This window comes from Lytechinus variegatus, chromosome 15 (assembly GCF_018143015.1).
Source record: "Lytechinus variegatus isolate NC3 chromosome 15, Lvar_3.0, whole genome shotgun sequence".
NCBI lineage: Eukaryota > Metazoa > Echinodermata > Echinoidea > Temnopleuroida > Toxopneustidae > Lytechinus > Lytechinus variegatus.
Window position 1 is genome coordinate 28,940,891 of NC_054754.1, and position 15,998 is coordinate 28,956,888.

The 15,998-nt window shown below is 35.4% G+C and overlaps 1 protein-coding gene across 2 annotated transcripts in view; it reads left to right on the top strand.

Moving 5' to 3' along the window:
• The window catches only part of LOC121428939 (ATP-binding cassette sub-family A member 2-like), a 99,950-nt gene that overhangs the window by 27,566 nt on the left and 56,386 nt on the right, over nt 1–15,998 (top strand). For both annotated transcript variants that reach the window (XM_041625831.1, XM_041625833.1), the window contains exons 5-6: nt 3,529–3,686; nt 6,331–6,452. In XM_041625831.1, the coding sequence (XP_041481765.1) occupies nt 3,529–3,686; nt 6,331–6,452 (280 nt within the window). The remainder of the gene's footprint in view (nt 1–3,528; nt 3,687–6,330; nt 6,453–15,998) is intronic.

Genomic DNA, 15,998 nt, shown 5'->3' on the forward strand with positions numbered 1-15,998 from the left:
CGGACATGACAGTTTCGTCCACTTTTTGTAAGCAAAAATAATTATTTTATTACAAGATATGGTACATGTCTAATTGTTTACATGTTAAGGCTAGAGGTTAGAGACACATATTATAACTGGTAATCTGTAATATCTCCTATTATTTTGCAATTTGAGAGGGTCTTTTTGTACAATATTTATAAAACCCAAAAATATTTAGAAAAAATTATTTTACACCGGTTAACAACAGTTGATGAGTATTTTCCAGTTACTACCATCCACCGCACCTAATTAAAGGAGAAAAAGTTGATAGAAAAGATTATTTTTTATTCATGCCTCAATATTTGATAATATACTAGCGTAACGGACATGACACTCTTATGAAGTGAACTTCATCAGCACTTCTTAGTTTGAAAATGAAAGAAATATGAATAATGAATGTAATTATGTAACAGCAAAGTACCTTTGCTAACACTCTAAAGAAAAATATGTAGATATTATTGGCAGGTATCATTAATTTAATAGCTATAGCCTAAGTGATAATTTTATATTGAATGCAATGTTTATCATACCACTAAGGCACACTGAGAAGACCAAATCTCATTTTTTGTGAGAAGAAAACAAAATGTACCAGACCTGTATAAATCCAAGATGAACATATTATGGAATGTATTGTATGATAAAGAACACGTACTAGTATTAATGTCAGCTTTAAGATTACAAAAAATGGTATTAAAAAGTATTTTAATAAAAATTTAATAGCAGTACCTGGAAACCGGTCTTTCATTATCGATTATGGATGAGTTGAAAGACAATCGGAATGTTTGTAAATAGCTTCTGAGATTTTTTTTTCATTCAAAATAACTATCATCCTGAGTATAATCATCCTTTCATCAAATCTTGGATGCTCTAAATCTTACGATCTTGCTTGCTGACAAATGTGGTTGTATTTAATTTCGTTGTATTGTCCGCGCTGATTGTGTACAATTGAAGATACATCATTCAAATCGTGATTATGGCTGACCAAAATACTATGATGACATAATTTATTGATCGCGCCACATTCTTTCCATGGCCCCTTTGCTTTGTGATACTGCAAAGAAGTGCCACTGTAGATTCATATAGAGCTACATCATGTAACACAGATATCCGAATACAAACTTGCTTTTAAATGTGAGCCCGTGCCATCACTGAAGAAGTACATGTAGAGGTTGGTGAAAGTCAGATACTTTTAAGTAATATCATCAATGATCATGAATTCACAAGTTGAAGTTTTATCATGCTCCAAACTGTCAGTGCAGAAACCCAAGATATTAATTAAATGTTTGTTCAAACACAAATGATGCAGATTGTGATCTGAGTATGTTGCCAGATCTAGCTTCATCTTATCCTAATATTATGTGGCATACCATTAATTCTCAGAAAAATCTACCAGAACAAGAGCTGAGCTTTCATCATTCACCAACTTCTAAAAATAGCTTGAATGACATGCAGATTCTAGGAAATATTACATTCAGCTATCCTAAAATAATTGAGACTGAACTCAGTCTGTGTCAGTCTGTGACACTGAGCCTAATATTTTGTTTTTGTGAATGCTGCCTTTTGCCATATATAAGGCGTCATGTCCGTTACGCGAATTGTCATGTCCGTTACGCCATTTTTATGAAAATGAGAAGCGGTAAGAGAAAATGATTGGTACACATGGTAGGGGGTTTAATTCTAACATAGAATCTGAATCTGCAGTACCTTTAGACAAATTTCCTGTAAGCTGTGAAAACTTTAAGTGAAAAACGTAACGGACATGACACTGATAATGGTAAAGAAATCACACAAATCTGAAGGCAGATTTCTCTAAAATTGATGAATAGCATGACATTTAACGATTATTTTCTGTTGATTTAAACATTAATCAACTATTCAAAAGTAAAAAGAGACCTCTGGGACCTTGTTTGCTTTTAGTAGAGACAGGAAAGATGAATTGTTTAAAAATAGCCACATTTTTCACATTTTGCCATTTACTATTTTATTTTTTGGATGATGGAAAAAACTACAACATTTTATCAATATTGTGATTTTTCTATTGGAAATTGAGACTTTATAGATTACTTTTTAAGAAAATTTGACTGCTTAAGTGAAATCTGAAACTTCATTTTTCTCTAAAGTGAACATTTTCCATGGAATTGCCCATATACAAGCCCATATATACATGTATATACAGCCCATCTACATGTACATGTATTTTACCAATGTTTTTTTTTTGAGGGGGGGGGGGGGGCAATTGAAATAGAGAATATGAATTTGTACATGTACAATTAAATTTCAAGCACATATTCAGATATAAACACGTATCAGGAAATGCATGCCGATCTAATAGTTGTTTTCCTGATATTCTTTAAGACACAGACCTCGGAACTAATTTTATTGAGTTTTATGCATATTTGGTGATTACCAGCCAATTATTCTGCTTGAAGAGTCAAATTAACAGGCTTTTACAATATTAACGGGTTATTGAGAGATATTTAGAGATTGTAGCAAATTACATTGTAGTAGCGTAGATTGACCTCAAATTGCTGGCAATTGAAATGAAAGTTGGTTTGTTAGGAGATTTGCTTTAATTATGAGAAACTGGCCGTACAAATATGATATATTTCCTTTACACTGGAAGTGTGTTAAAAAGATGATAATGGTTTTTAATGTGCTTCCACAATGTACTCTTTCAATTTCATTAGGAAAGCTATGTATGGAGGTGTAATGATTATAGGAAATGAAAGCCAATGATATAGGGAGCTAATGATACTCTTTCATATGTAAAATGAAATTTTAATGCAAATGAAGTAAAAAAAATTATTAAAAACAGAAATGTAACAATTTTTAATGCTCGCTTGCCTTTGATGAACAAAATCAAGAAACAGAATTAATCTTCTACTTGATTCTGCTTTTTCTTCTTCTATTCATTCTCCTCTTCCTTTTCCAATTCTACTTCTTCTTCTTCTTCTCCTCCTCCTCTTCCTCCTCCTCCTCCTCCACCCCTTCTTCCTCTTCTTCTTATTCTCCTTCTCCTCCTCCACCTCCTCCACCTCCTTCACCTCCTTCTTCCTCTTCTTATTCTCCTCCTCCTTCTTCTCCTTCTCCTCCTCCTCCCCTTTCGCCTCCTCCCACTCCTTTTCTGTATTTTTTCTCCTTTTCCTCCTTATTTTTCACTTCCGCTTTCTCTTTTTCATATTTTCTTTTAGCTACATTCTATTCACCATTCTTATCTTCCTCCCCCACCCTCTTCTTCATCTTCCACCTTTGGAGCAACTTCACTAGCTGCCAAGCACCACCAGAACCATGGTTTACAGATTCTAGATAATTAAAAGTGGAAACGTGTATTTCATGCAGTGTCAATATTGAGAAAATATTTTCAACAATGATAAAAATAATCAAAATATTTAATCCTGTTTTTGTGCAATCTTGTATTTTATCTTTTTCTTCTGCAATTTTGTTTTTATTTGATCAATAAAAATCAAACGAAAAAAAGTCCCCTTTTTTATTTCTTTTCTTGTTCAGGGTGACCAAATTCTTGGAGCAGCTTGACCAGCTTGTCAACACAAACACGATCTTCACTCGCAAGTTTTCCGTCAGTGATATCAGCGTTCTTCCAGATGTCTTTCAGGATATCCTCGGGAACCAAGACTCGGTTGAGTACAAGTTTGCTTCTGCCGATGGTAAGTGTATATCCACTCTGTTTTTATTTCCAAAGTTTGTAAAATGGCACTGGTAACTTTGAATCTGGTCTGATTCTTTTTTGTGTTCAAATTGAAAATCTATTTTGATATGATTTCAATTTTATTATTTGGTTATGAAAATACTTGCCCAAACTCTTTTCCCTCTGATGTATAACAAACTTTTATTCTTTTCCAAAAATATGTCAATTTAAATAAGGTTGGTATTGGAAAGGTATTATGCATAGGCAGTATGCTGATCAGGTAATATTGACTCTACACCTAGTGCATTTGCCAGCATTAAAGTTCCCTGTAATATAAATTAAGAAACTGTAATAACACTTTTCCTAAAATATAGAATGTCAATTTCAGAAACCACAATTTCAAAGTGGGAGTTCAGGGAAAGAAAGCTCTGATAGGAAGGTTTGATTGACTTTATTTGCGTACATGTACTGTACACCATGTTTCCAGTGGGTGTAAAGTTAGGAAAAAATTGCAGTTAAATATTTGCCCAGTGCAGACGTCAATTTAATTAGAAACCACAATTTAAAAGGGTTAGTTTAATAGAAAAGGGCACCTTATGATAGTCCAGACAGTTGACTCTGCAAATTGCTTTCTTTGTATAGAGCCTGTTCTCACTTCAAACAAATTCATGCAAAAACTATATTTAGGGACATGTCCAATCTCAGGTCTCAGATTGATAATATCGCATACTTTCTAGCAGTGGGGACACATTTGGTAAACATGAAAGCAGATCTGCATAGCAGCATTATTATTTGAGGAGGTCTTTATAAACTACAAAATAATTGTATGACAAACCATACATAGTATAGCCTTAGGCCTAATGGATTATAACGTGTATAATGTTTATATGTCAAAGAGTGTTATGATTTTGGGGGGCAAACTTTGTGCCCCAATGACTTTTTATGAATATGTAAAAGATATATAAGTGTTGGTTTAATTTATCAGAGAACAGAAATTTTATGGTAGTCTAGACTCAAACTATGAACTCTGCAACTAATTCTCTTCACCTATTAATGCTTTTCTCACTTGTTTAAACAAACTCTGTAGGTACAATGTACATGTAAATTGTTAAAGGTCATGTCCACCCCAGAAAAAATGTTGATTTGAATTAATAGAGAAAAATTAAACAAGCATAGTGTTGAAAATTTCATCAAAATCGGATGTTGGGGTGGACTTGTCCTTTAAGTAGCATCTGGGTATCTTTCTAGCAGTGAGCTCTGGGTACACATTCTAACATCTGCATGGCAGCATTGTACCGTTTGGTGAGGTACCTAGGACTTTCATTCAACCACAATATATGCATCATGAGAAACTACATTACAGCTCTAATGGATTAAAGTGATATCAAACTAATATAAGTTTTATGACTAGTTTTACTACCCAGTATAACTTCAAATTGGAAGAAAATTGATTTCTATAGTCTTGTCATTAAATTGCTATCACTTCATTATTTTTACTATCATTGTTGGGCATCACCTGCACTTGGAGGGGATATGCTAGTAATTCTTTTTTTCGAACAGTTGTTAATACAGTACATAATTAAAGGCATCTCCAGTTTTCATTATATATATATATTTCATCATAATTTTTTTTTATATGAATTGTCACATTATTACATGTAGTCATGTAGTATCATTATTATTTATTTTGCTTCAACTGTGCCTGGAAAAGCTGATTTTTTTGCAAAACAATTTTTTTGTAATAATACAGGCATCTCAAGCTTTCATTTTAATATATAAATTGTGATATTGTCATTATATTATCGTTTTATTGTATAATATTATTATTTGTTTGGCGTCTCTTGTCCCGGGCAATTTAGCTGATTTAAACAGTTGTTTAACTGTAATTACATACATGTAAATGTACCTTTATAGAAACTGACATTTTACAGGCATCTTATTTATAGGTTTTCAGTATAGTCTATGAATTGTACTTATATTTCCATTACATATTTTTATTTCATTATTAGAATTTGTTTGTCTTCTCAGAATGTGCCTGGTAAAGCTGGCATTTTTAGCTCAAGTATTTGTTTTTAGTCTTGCACGATACAGACACAGTTCTTATTTTCTTTTTCTTTTTTTACGATACATGTATTTTGGAAGAACATGTAATGTAGACTTTATTTTTAGATTTTTATTCTTAATTTTGATAATTGATACCATTTACAATTGCAAATCATTACCCCTGTCCTGTTATGCAGTTGATTATTTCTGCTGACATGTGATTTATTTTTTGTATCATCTGTCATAAATTCTTTTGTAAATGCTTGTATTTGTAAAGAACCAGTGATAGGTAAATTTCCTGTCTTGGTATAGAATGAATTTGAATATAAATGTCAATCTACAATCTACCAACTTTTAGCAGGCAAATGAATTATTACTTTTCCATTTTCAGAGACTACCTTTCACAACAGATTGCCTAAATCTGCAACTTTGTATAACCTTTTAACATTGCAGAAAATGAGGAATTTCTGGTACACTTGGTATATTTCAGGGCTGTTTTTGAAAGCATTTTAGGGGCAAAGTCTCCCCAAGCCTCCATGTAATTTGAGCTACATGCATATTCTATTTTTACTCTTTTAAAAATCATTTTCCCTTATTGAATTTCCTCTCCTTTCTTGCAGACTTCCCATTGTCATCGATACTAAAAGATGACCAAGGTTTCAAGGATTTCTTGGTTCAGAACCTGAGCTTGAGCCAGCGCGATGCCGATCACATAGTGGATAGCAATATCAGTACCAGCCAGGTAATTACTGAAACTCTTCAATCATTTTGGTCTGATATTTGCAGGGGGATGTTGCATTAAAACATGCAATCAATCACAGTCAGCTTTATGAATCATGATACTTGCAGTTATATGCAGATTTCTATGTGATTACTGGTCTGCTTCATGCAGCTCAAAGTGGGAATCGATTTGCGAAGTTGAAAATTGGTAAATTATTAGTCAAATTTTTGCAATGAATTACAAGTACACAAGTTCCTTGCATTACTCTCTAGGGCCAGAAGGGTGTTTCATTGATTTAAGGATATTGTTAAAGCACTTATTAAGGAGGGATTAAGCCATGTTTTTTGTATATTGGTTAAAAGATTGGACTTTACATGTAGACGATGCATCAGCACTGGCCACACTGTACATGCCATTGAGATACTTCCATTGTTTCCATTAAAGCCTTCCTATGTACAAACTCTAGGGCCCTGTCTTATAAAGAGTTGCAATAGATTTGAATCGATCATAAATTGCAATCAATATTAATTTGTGTATGATATGAATTAGAGATCATCCTCAATTTGAGTTGGGTTTGAATCTATGTCTATAAAACAGTGCCTACTGTATACCTATTAATATGGCGGCTCAGCTATAGCTGGGGTAATAATATGATACCAAGTATCAAAGCGCAGTTGAGTATACATGTATGCACTAGTAACTGTGCTATATAAATAGACATTATTATTATTAGATGTACTACTCCTCCCATCTAATAAAGGCGCTGTCACACCTTGGCGTTTTAGACAGCGTATGCCCGACGTATGAGGAATTTGGCGAATACGCTGGCGTACGTCGAATACGTTACGGGTAAGTTTTGCATAAGTTAAGAGTACGCTAAAACACGCTGGTATACGTCGTCATACGGCGAGGTCGTCGAAAAATTTTGTGCAAGCACAAAATTTTTCGACGTATGCCAGCGTATGGCTCATACGTCCCGCATACGCGGGCCATAAGTTGTAGGCAAGTTACGCGATCGTTGATACACGTTGACACACGTTACTCGTAAGTTACTCATACATGTAAAGGTGGTGTCACACCTTGGCGTTTTAGACAGCGTATGCCCGACGTATCAAAATTTCTCTAAAACGTCGGCATACGCTGAACTTTGATTTTTTTCCAACTCTGGGCGTATACTTAGCGTATTCATAACGAGTTGGACGTATACATAACGTATTAGTAACTTATATCGAACGCTTCAATAACTTATAAGTAACGTATTCCAACGAATGCTTAGCGTATTGCTGGCGTACACAACTTATGCCCTACGATAGCCTAACTTACGCATAGCGCGCGGCAGCGTATTGCTGACGAACACGTGTCGTAGCCTATAAAAAGGCTGCCGCTCGACTATTCAAATCATAACCGCACGATACATCACCTATCAACACCACCGCCATGCCGAAGAAAACTCCTGTGAACCCCACCTTTATATACCAATTCCTATAAACATGATAAACGTTGTCAATACGCCATTATACGGTAGCTGTAAGTTATAAACACGTTCAGTAAGTCTTCATACGTCTTCATACGTCAATATACGTTGGAGTTAAGTTACACATACGTTCAAAGCACGTTACTCATAGGTTAGAAGTAAGTTTTAGGGTACGCTGGACATTATCTCGACGTACATCGATTTATGAGTAACTTACGAGTAACGTGTGTCAACGTGTATCAACGATCGCGTAACTTGCCTACAACTTATGGCCCGCGTATGCGGGACGTATGAGCCATACGCTGGCATACGTCGAAAAATTTTGTGCTTGCACAAAATTTTTCGACGACCTCGCCGTATGACGACGTAAACCAGCGTGTTTTAGCGTACTCTTAACGTATGCAAAACTTACCCGTAACGTATTCGACGTACGCCAGCGTATTCGCCAAGTTCCTCATATACGTCGGGCATACGCTGTCTAAAACGCCAAGGTGTGACAGCGCCTGAGTTAGGCTATCGTAGGGCATAAGTTGTGTACGCCAGCAATAAGCTAAGCATTCGTTGGAATACGTTACTTATAAGTTAACGAAGCGTTCGATATAAGTTACTAATACGTTATGTATACGTCCAACTCGTTATGAATACGCTAAGTATACGCCCAGAGTTGAAAAAAAACAACAACAAAGTTCAGCGTATGCCGACGTTTTAGAGAATTTTTGATACGTCGGGCATACGCTGTCTAAAACGCCAAGGTGTGACAGCGCCTTAAGAAAATGTAATTAAATTTCTGACATTAATGACCTCTGGGTCTAGCGAGGTGCATTTTTTTCCTTCAAACTTTACTCCCTGGCGGCCTTCTACCCTGAACAATAGGAGAGCATATGAGGAATATAATGGCCTCCATATTAGGGAGATTAATTGTATTTGGAAAGCAAGACAGTGGAAGATTAATACAATAGTACTCTGACATTATGAAGTTGTCCAGTGGATTTTATTTCTATGTTGCTGTAAAGTCCTCTTTGAAGAACATGATGATTATGCTGACAATGATGATGAAGATTATGACAGTGATGATGATGCTGACAATGATGATGTAATAACATTGATGATGAAGATTATGACAGTGATGATGATGCTGACAATGGTGATGATGTAATAACATTGATGATGAAGATTATGACAGTGATGATGATGCAGACAATGATGATGTAATAACATTGATGATGAAGATTATGACAGTGAGGATGATGCTGACAATGATGATTTAATAACATTGATGATGAAGATTATGCCAGTGATGATGATGCGGACAATGATGATTTAATAACATTGATGATGAAGATTATGACAGTGATGATGATGCTGACAATGGTGATGATGTAATAACATTGATGATGAAGATTATGACAGTGATGATGAAGCTGACAATGATAATGATGTAATAAAATTGATAATGAAGATTATGACGGTGAGGATGATGCTGACAATGATGATATAATAACATTGATGATGAAGATTATGACAGTGATGATGATGCGGACAATGATGATTTAATAACATCGATGATGACGATTATGACAGTGATGATGCTGACAATGGTGATGATGTAATAACATTGATGATGATGCTGACAATAATGATGTAATGATATACAAATAGCGAATAGGCATGAGTGCAATGGTGCGAGATTTTGCATGAGGTGAAAGAAAGATGCTCTATTCAACGAGGCGATAGCCGAGTTGAATAGAGCGTTTCTTTCTTTCACCGAATGCGAAATCTCGCACCATTGCACGAATAAGAATATTCGCTATTTGTGTTGTACAACGCCTCGGAATCTAGCAAAAATATGAATAAAAACGAGTTTTTCCCTCCAGTAATCTATGAAAAGGGAGCAAAAATATTGAAAGCGAAAAGCAAAATCCCACAAGCCGGGCCCACAAGTGCACATGATCTTGGATAACATTGCGCATTTAGCCAGCGAGCTGTATGCGCATTGTCATTTAATCAATGAAATAGCATTGTGACGTCACCTCCTAAAGCCGTGCAATATGTACATTTTGGATGGTACGTCTTGTGTGCAATGGTACGAATGTGTGACATTCAGCCTCCCATTTGATCGCGTACAACAAGCTAAGTAGGCGTTGTACAACATTGATGATGAAGATTATGACAGTGATGATGATGCTGACAATGATGATGTAATAACATTGATGATGAAGATTATGACAGTGATGATGATGCTGACAATGATGATGTAATAACATTGATGATGAAGATGATAGAAATGATGCTGACAATGATGATGAATCGTAATTCATGCTTGTTTCTGGATTGGAAGATGACTGAACATGGACTACACTGCACATGTCAGCTCAATATTTCAGTAACCATTCCAATTGAGGGATAAACTACTGCTATTACATGTACCACTCCTCTCATCGAATAAATAAATTCCATTAAATTTATGACCTCTAGGTTTTAGCGAGATGCATTTTCTCAATTTCTCATAATCATCTCCTTGGGTTTTCAAATTAAATTCCCTGGCTGCCGTCTATGCTGAACAATTACATGTATATTGGAGGGATTTTGTTGGGTATAATAGCCTCTAGATTACATGTAGGTGGATGAAGAATACTTGGGCCTCGTAACACAAAAATAAGTGATTAGTTGATACATGAAATGGCCTATCAATATCGTTGTTGCATGCGCATTTTGCACAGTAGACTGACAAGGAACCAATAGGAATTGTTCTTTCATATTAGCGATTAATCACTGGAGTTGGTGGATAGTGGTTTGGAGAGCAAACATCAAGTTGAAAATTAACCCCAATGTATAATGAAGTTGCTCTGTTGCTGATCATTGCTCTTTGAAAATGATGAAGATGGCAATGTTTATGGTGAGGAGGAGGAGGAGAGGGAGGATAATCATGATGGTGATGATGATAATGATGAGGCGGATGATGATAATGATGATGATGATCAGAATGATAATGGTGATGATGATGATGAAAATGATAATGTTGATGATGAAGATGAAGATGATCATAATGATGATGATGATAATGTTGATGATGATGATGATGATGATGATGATGATGATGATGATAGTAATGATAATGATGATGATGACAATGATAATGGTGATGATGATGATGAATGATGATGATAATGGTCAAGGTCACGATGGTGATGATGATGAAGATGCTTGATGAAGATGCTGAAAATTATGACGCTGATGATGATGAGAATCATGATGAAAATGACGGTGATGATGATTGTGATGATAATGATAATAAGAGGGATAGTATGAATTTAGCCAGTGAAGCCACTTAATAGTTTATAACTTGTCAATTGCCTCTGCACTACATGGTTTGGGCGACAACAGTGTGCCTAGAATGCTTAATGAAATGTACATGGGGTCAAATTACCATCAGGTTAGGGTATCTAATTCAAAATGTCAATGTAACAAGGAAGTATATACTGTTTTATTTCATAACGATTGAAGATCAAATTCAGATATTGTTAAGTTTTGATGTGTCAATGAGCGGGAGGATTTTTACCATATTCCATGTGTGATTTGAAATCTTTTAATACGGATTTATAGCAGTTGCCACACATATTGAAATATGAAATTATTTGATTTCATATAATTAAATGAAAAATGGGGGGGGGGGGCCACTTACATTGACGAGTGGATACCATGCGCGACCAAAAAAACACGTAAAAAGGATATCCTTTTCACGATAGGGCACTTTACGTACCTAACGTGATAAGGGTGTCAAAAACACAAAAATAAGGAAAAAAGGGTATCTTACGTGTTTAGGGTCTAATTTGTGTTGATGATAAAACAAAATTAAAATGTTTTATAAAGGATTTGCGTGAGGTGTGGTCGCCGTACTAAACCAAATAAGGTAAAGCCGACGACCGAAGGACCCGTAACAATAAAACATTCCTGTACTTGTTAAGGGGTTCATTTCAGGGAATATTTGCCAAGAGTATCGTTTTGTTTCCAATACTTGTTAAGGGTAGGGTTTCAGGCTCGGTGTAAAAATGGCAGAGGTAAAAATGGCAGAGGTAATAATGGCAGAGGTCATAATGGGAGAGGTAAAAATGGCAGAGGTAAAAATGGCAGAGGTAAAATGGCAGAGGTCATAATGGGAGAGGTAAAAATGACAGCTCTAGGTAAAATATGGCCAGCCGTAAACCCCCATGCAATGAATCAAAAAGCCCCCGCATGTACATAGATTAAATTAGAAGTGCATGTAACGGTTAGGCATTTCATCATATCATTATGTCTTTATCGGCCTAACAATGCTACGAATTCGTTGGAGGTGTACCGTGAAGGCTTTTTAAAAAGAAATCAAACGAGAAATATTTTTTCATTCAATTCATTTTATGACATTTCTTTTTGTCTGGCTTTTTTTTATAAAGTTTTGCCAGGTTTACCGATACAAAGAGGAGGAAGAGTAGACATAAGAGAGGTGGAGAGACGGAGAGGGTTAGGGGTGGGAAAAAACATAGAGAACATAGCGGGGAAAGCTTAGACGTTGAAATTGTCACGAATGATTGTGGTTAAATATTATGTCCTTATTTGTATTGTCGTCTGTACTATTCTTTTTAGATATTTGAATGACAATAAGCATGCGTTCCCAGACTTGGCACTGAATATGTAACTGATTATGGAAATTAATAATCTTGCTTTGACTGGTAAACCAATTTGGGTCGATCGAGGGGGACCGTCTGGTTCAGATTCTTTGCATAAAAGAAGACCCTGAACCTTCTTTACCATTGCATCCAATATGATATAGACGGCTTGATGGTTATTACCCTTGGAAGCGGAAGTGCTGTTGGGTATTTTGTACACCATAAGCAGCACCCTCTTGGTAATTAGCTTGGTATGCTAAAAAACATTGTTTATTATCTGATTGTTATTATTTTTGTTGTAATTCTTTTTTCTGACCCAAAAGAATTTTTTGAGTCATTTTCCCCCCTAACCAAATCCCCTTTGATTTTAGAGTGAAAACTTTTTTCTTCTCGGCTTTTTAACAAACCAGCACCCCATATCTCTTTCATTTTTGCTTATGCCATCTTTATCTTTGCCATTTTCAACTCCGCCATTTTTTACACTGTTAGAGAATTTATACTTAAGAAAAAAAAATTGCTGCAACAGAGTCTGGAGAACACCTGTAATCTTACTGCACTGTGTAATCCTACATGCATGCATTTGTATAAACTTACAGAAAATTGGTATTCTGTGCATGTACCCTTACAAATTTATTGTAATAAAACTGTTTTCCCCTTTTTTAAAAAACATACCTGTTCTGTAAAATTGTAGCAAAATTATGGAAAATCCTCCTGTTATTATAATCTTCAAAATTATTTTTTTTTCTGTAAAACCTGTTTTTTTATTTTTCTTCTGTAGAATCTACTGTTTTTTTCCAATAGTGTACCTCGGCCACTTTTACCTCTGCTATTATCACATCTTCCATTTTTTTTACTCTTGTCATTTATGTCTCTGCTATTTTTATCTCTGCTGTTCTTACCTCTGCCATTTTTACCTCTGCCATTTTTACCTCTGCCATTTTTACCTCTGCCATTATTACCTCTGCCATTATTACCTCTGCCATTTTTACCTCTGCCATTTTTACCTCTGCCATTTTTACCTCTGCCATTTTTACCTCTGCCATTTTTACCTCAGCCATTTTACCTCTGCCATTTTTACCTCTGCCGTTTTTACCTCTGCCATTATTACCTCTGCCATTATTACCTCAGCCATTTTTACCTCTGCCATTTTTACCTCTGCCATTTTTACTTCTGCCATTTTCACCTCTGCCATTTTTACCTGGCATCGGGTTTCACACGCCAATACTTGTTAAGGGGTGCATTTTCAGAATATGGAAATTACGTGTTTAGGGTGCTTTTCGAGACCCCATGGTGGCGCATGGTATCCACTCGTGAATTGAAGTGGCCCCCCAGGGGAGTGGGGAAATGTATCACCAGCCTTTAACTACTACATATTCATGACAGCATATACACACAAAAAAAAATGGACAGAATATTGCCTCAATAACTTCATTATTTGTATTCAGATTTGGTCATTTGAATGAAAATTTACAGCATTTTGCTCATAAAATCTTACTCTACTTGCCCTGATGTTATTATTTTGAGCATAGAGTACCAGTATAATTGTTTTCCCTCCGTTACATAGATATTGAAAGTCACTGAGGTTTTATTAGGGTTGGACAGGCTACTACTGCAAACAGATTTATGTTTGCCTTTCTTTCATTGATTTTAAAGTGGACTTTTACTTTTATGTTGCACTTCAGTGAGCACTGAAATAGCACTTTAAAGTGCTCTCCTCTGGTCTTTTGTTGATGATCAGAGAATTTGTTTTGATGGCTATTTAAAGGTTGAAGAAGAAGGTCAAGCTTCAATGGTTGTTTTGCCCTTTTTATTTATTGACTATTGAGGGGAGGGGGGAGGGGGAGGAGGCACAGCAAAACTTAGCAATAGATCATATCAGTTGATTTGTATTATTGATTTTGTGTAATGGTTTTTCCAAGCAAATATACTTTATTGGTTGATACCAGCATAAATTTACAATACATAACCTAGGATACCTTCTGTGTAGCCAGAAAGGTACAAGGTATAGTAGATAACAAATGTGGAAATGCAAGAGAAATACTTAATTCAACAAAAAGAACAAAACAGAAAAGTGGTAAAACTGATAAAGGGAGTTCATGCACTTGAAGAGAGACTTTAAGTAAATATTAATTAATTAAAAGGTAATAAAGCCTGGTAAGGGTAAACAGTCATAGGAGGATTTAGTGGATTGGTAGGCCTGGTATGTAAAGTTTTTTTTTGAAATAATGGAATAATAAAATCAAGTATAACACAGATAATTTTATAGGAATAGATGGTGTTTAGAGAATGATAAGTATACATGTACATGTACGTGCCAGGTACCTCAAAATAAACAATTATATAATTATACTGTATGTACATGTTCATTATACTTGAGATCATTAAACAGAGTAGTATTTCAATGCTAATGAATATAAATTTATAATGTCTGAATGCTGTTTAGAAATATATGCATGCTTGTGAAGTGAAACAGAATAGCGTGGTTTAGGTATATATAAATTATAAAAATTTTCCGAGAGCAAAATAAGATTAATGACTTTTGAGTAGTTGATAGAATCTTCATTATGACATACACTACCACTTATGAACTATTAGTATTATGGGTAGAGCAGCGCAGGTTTTACCCACGATGGTTCAGGTATGTTAAAATGGCTTTCTTGGATATGAGTGTAAAATACTTTTGAGGTTTCACGGAATGGCAGACTGACTTAAATAGTGCACTTATCTGGTATTTGTTGTCTTTGTGTCTCCTTGATCCGACCTCAAAGCATTGAGACAGCAAGAAAAGCCATTTTCCCAAATATCTGAAATTAGAGGGGCATATATTTCTCACATTTCCGTCTCCTAGTACATGTTTTCTCGATATTGGGCTTGAAAGATGGAGTTAATTCTCCATTTACCACTGATTTTCTGTTGGAATCCACAATTACAATATCTGGCCGTTCTGTTGATGTAATTATGTACATCATTAGGTACAGTTCCCCCATTTATTGTGTGACCTGGGATGTCAACATCAAATGATCTGCTTCATTGATTTGCTTTTATAGTGATTGCACAACAAAGATGATTTGCTGGTGATCTGTTTTATACCTCGGTCACATTTGCTCTACGGCGGCCGTACGGCGAGTCGAAAACAGCTGTTTTATTTATTTCTATTCAATTCACCTATATGTAGCTGGTACAAAAAATGTTAAAAACGGCTGTTTTTGACTCGCCGTACGGCCGCCGTAGAGCAAATGTGACCGAGGTATTAAGGAAGGTGTTTCCTTGGGAGTTTTCAAGAATGTCAAGATATTGCAGATACAGAAATAGCATTTTTTTGTTTACAAGGTAATACATGTATGCTCGTCCTCTATGTCTGGTCTCATCTCGATTTCAATTATCACAAATGTTTTCTCTCTTATTATTTTGTATTCACCGAAAGGTTATGCTTAACTTCAGGGACAATTT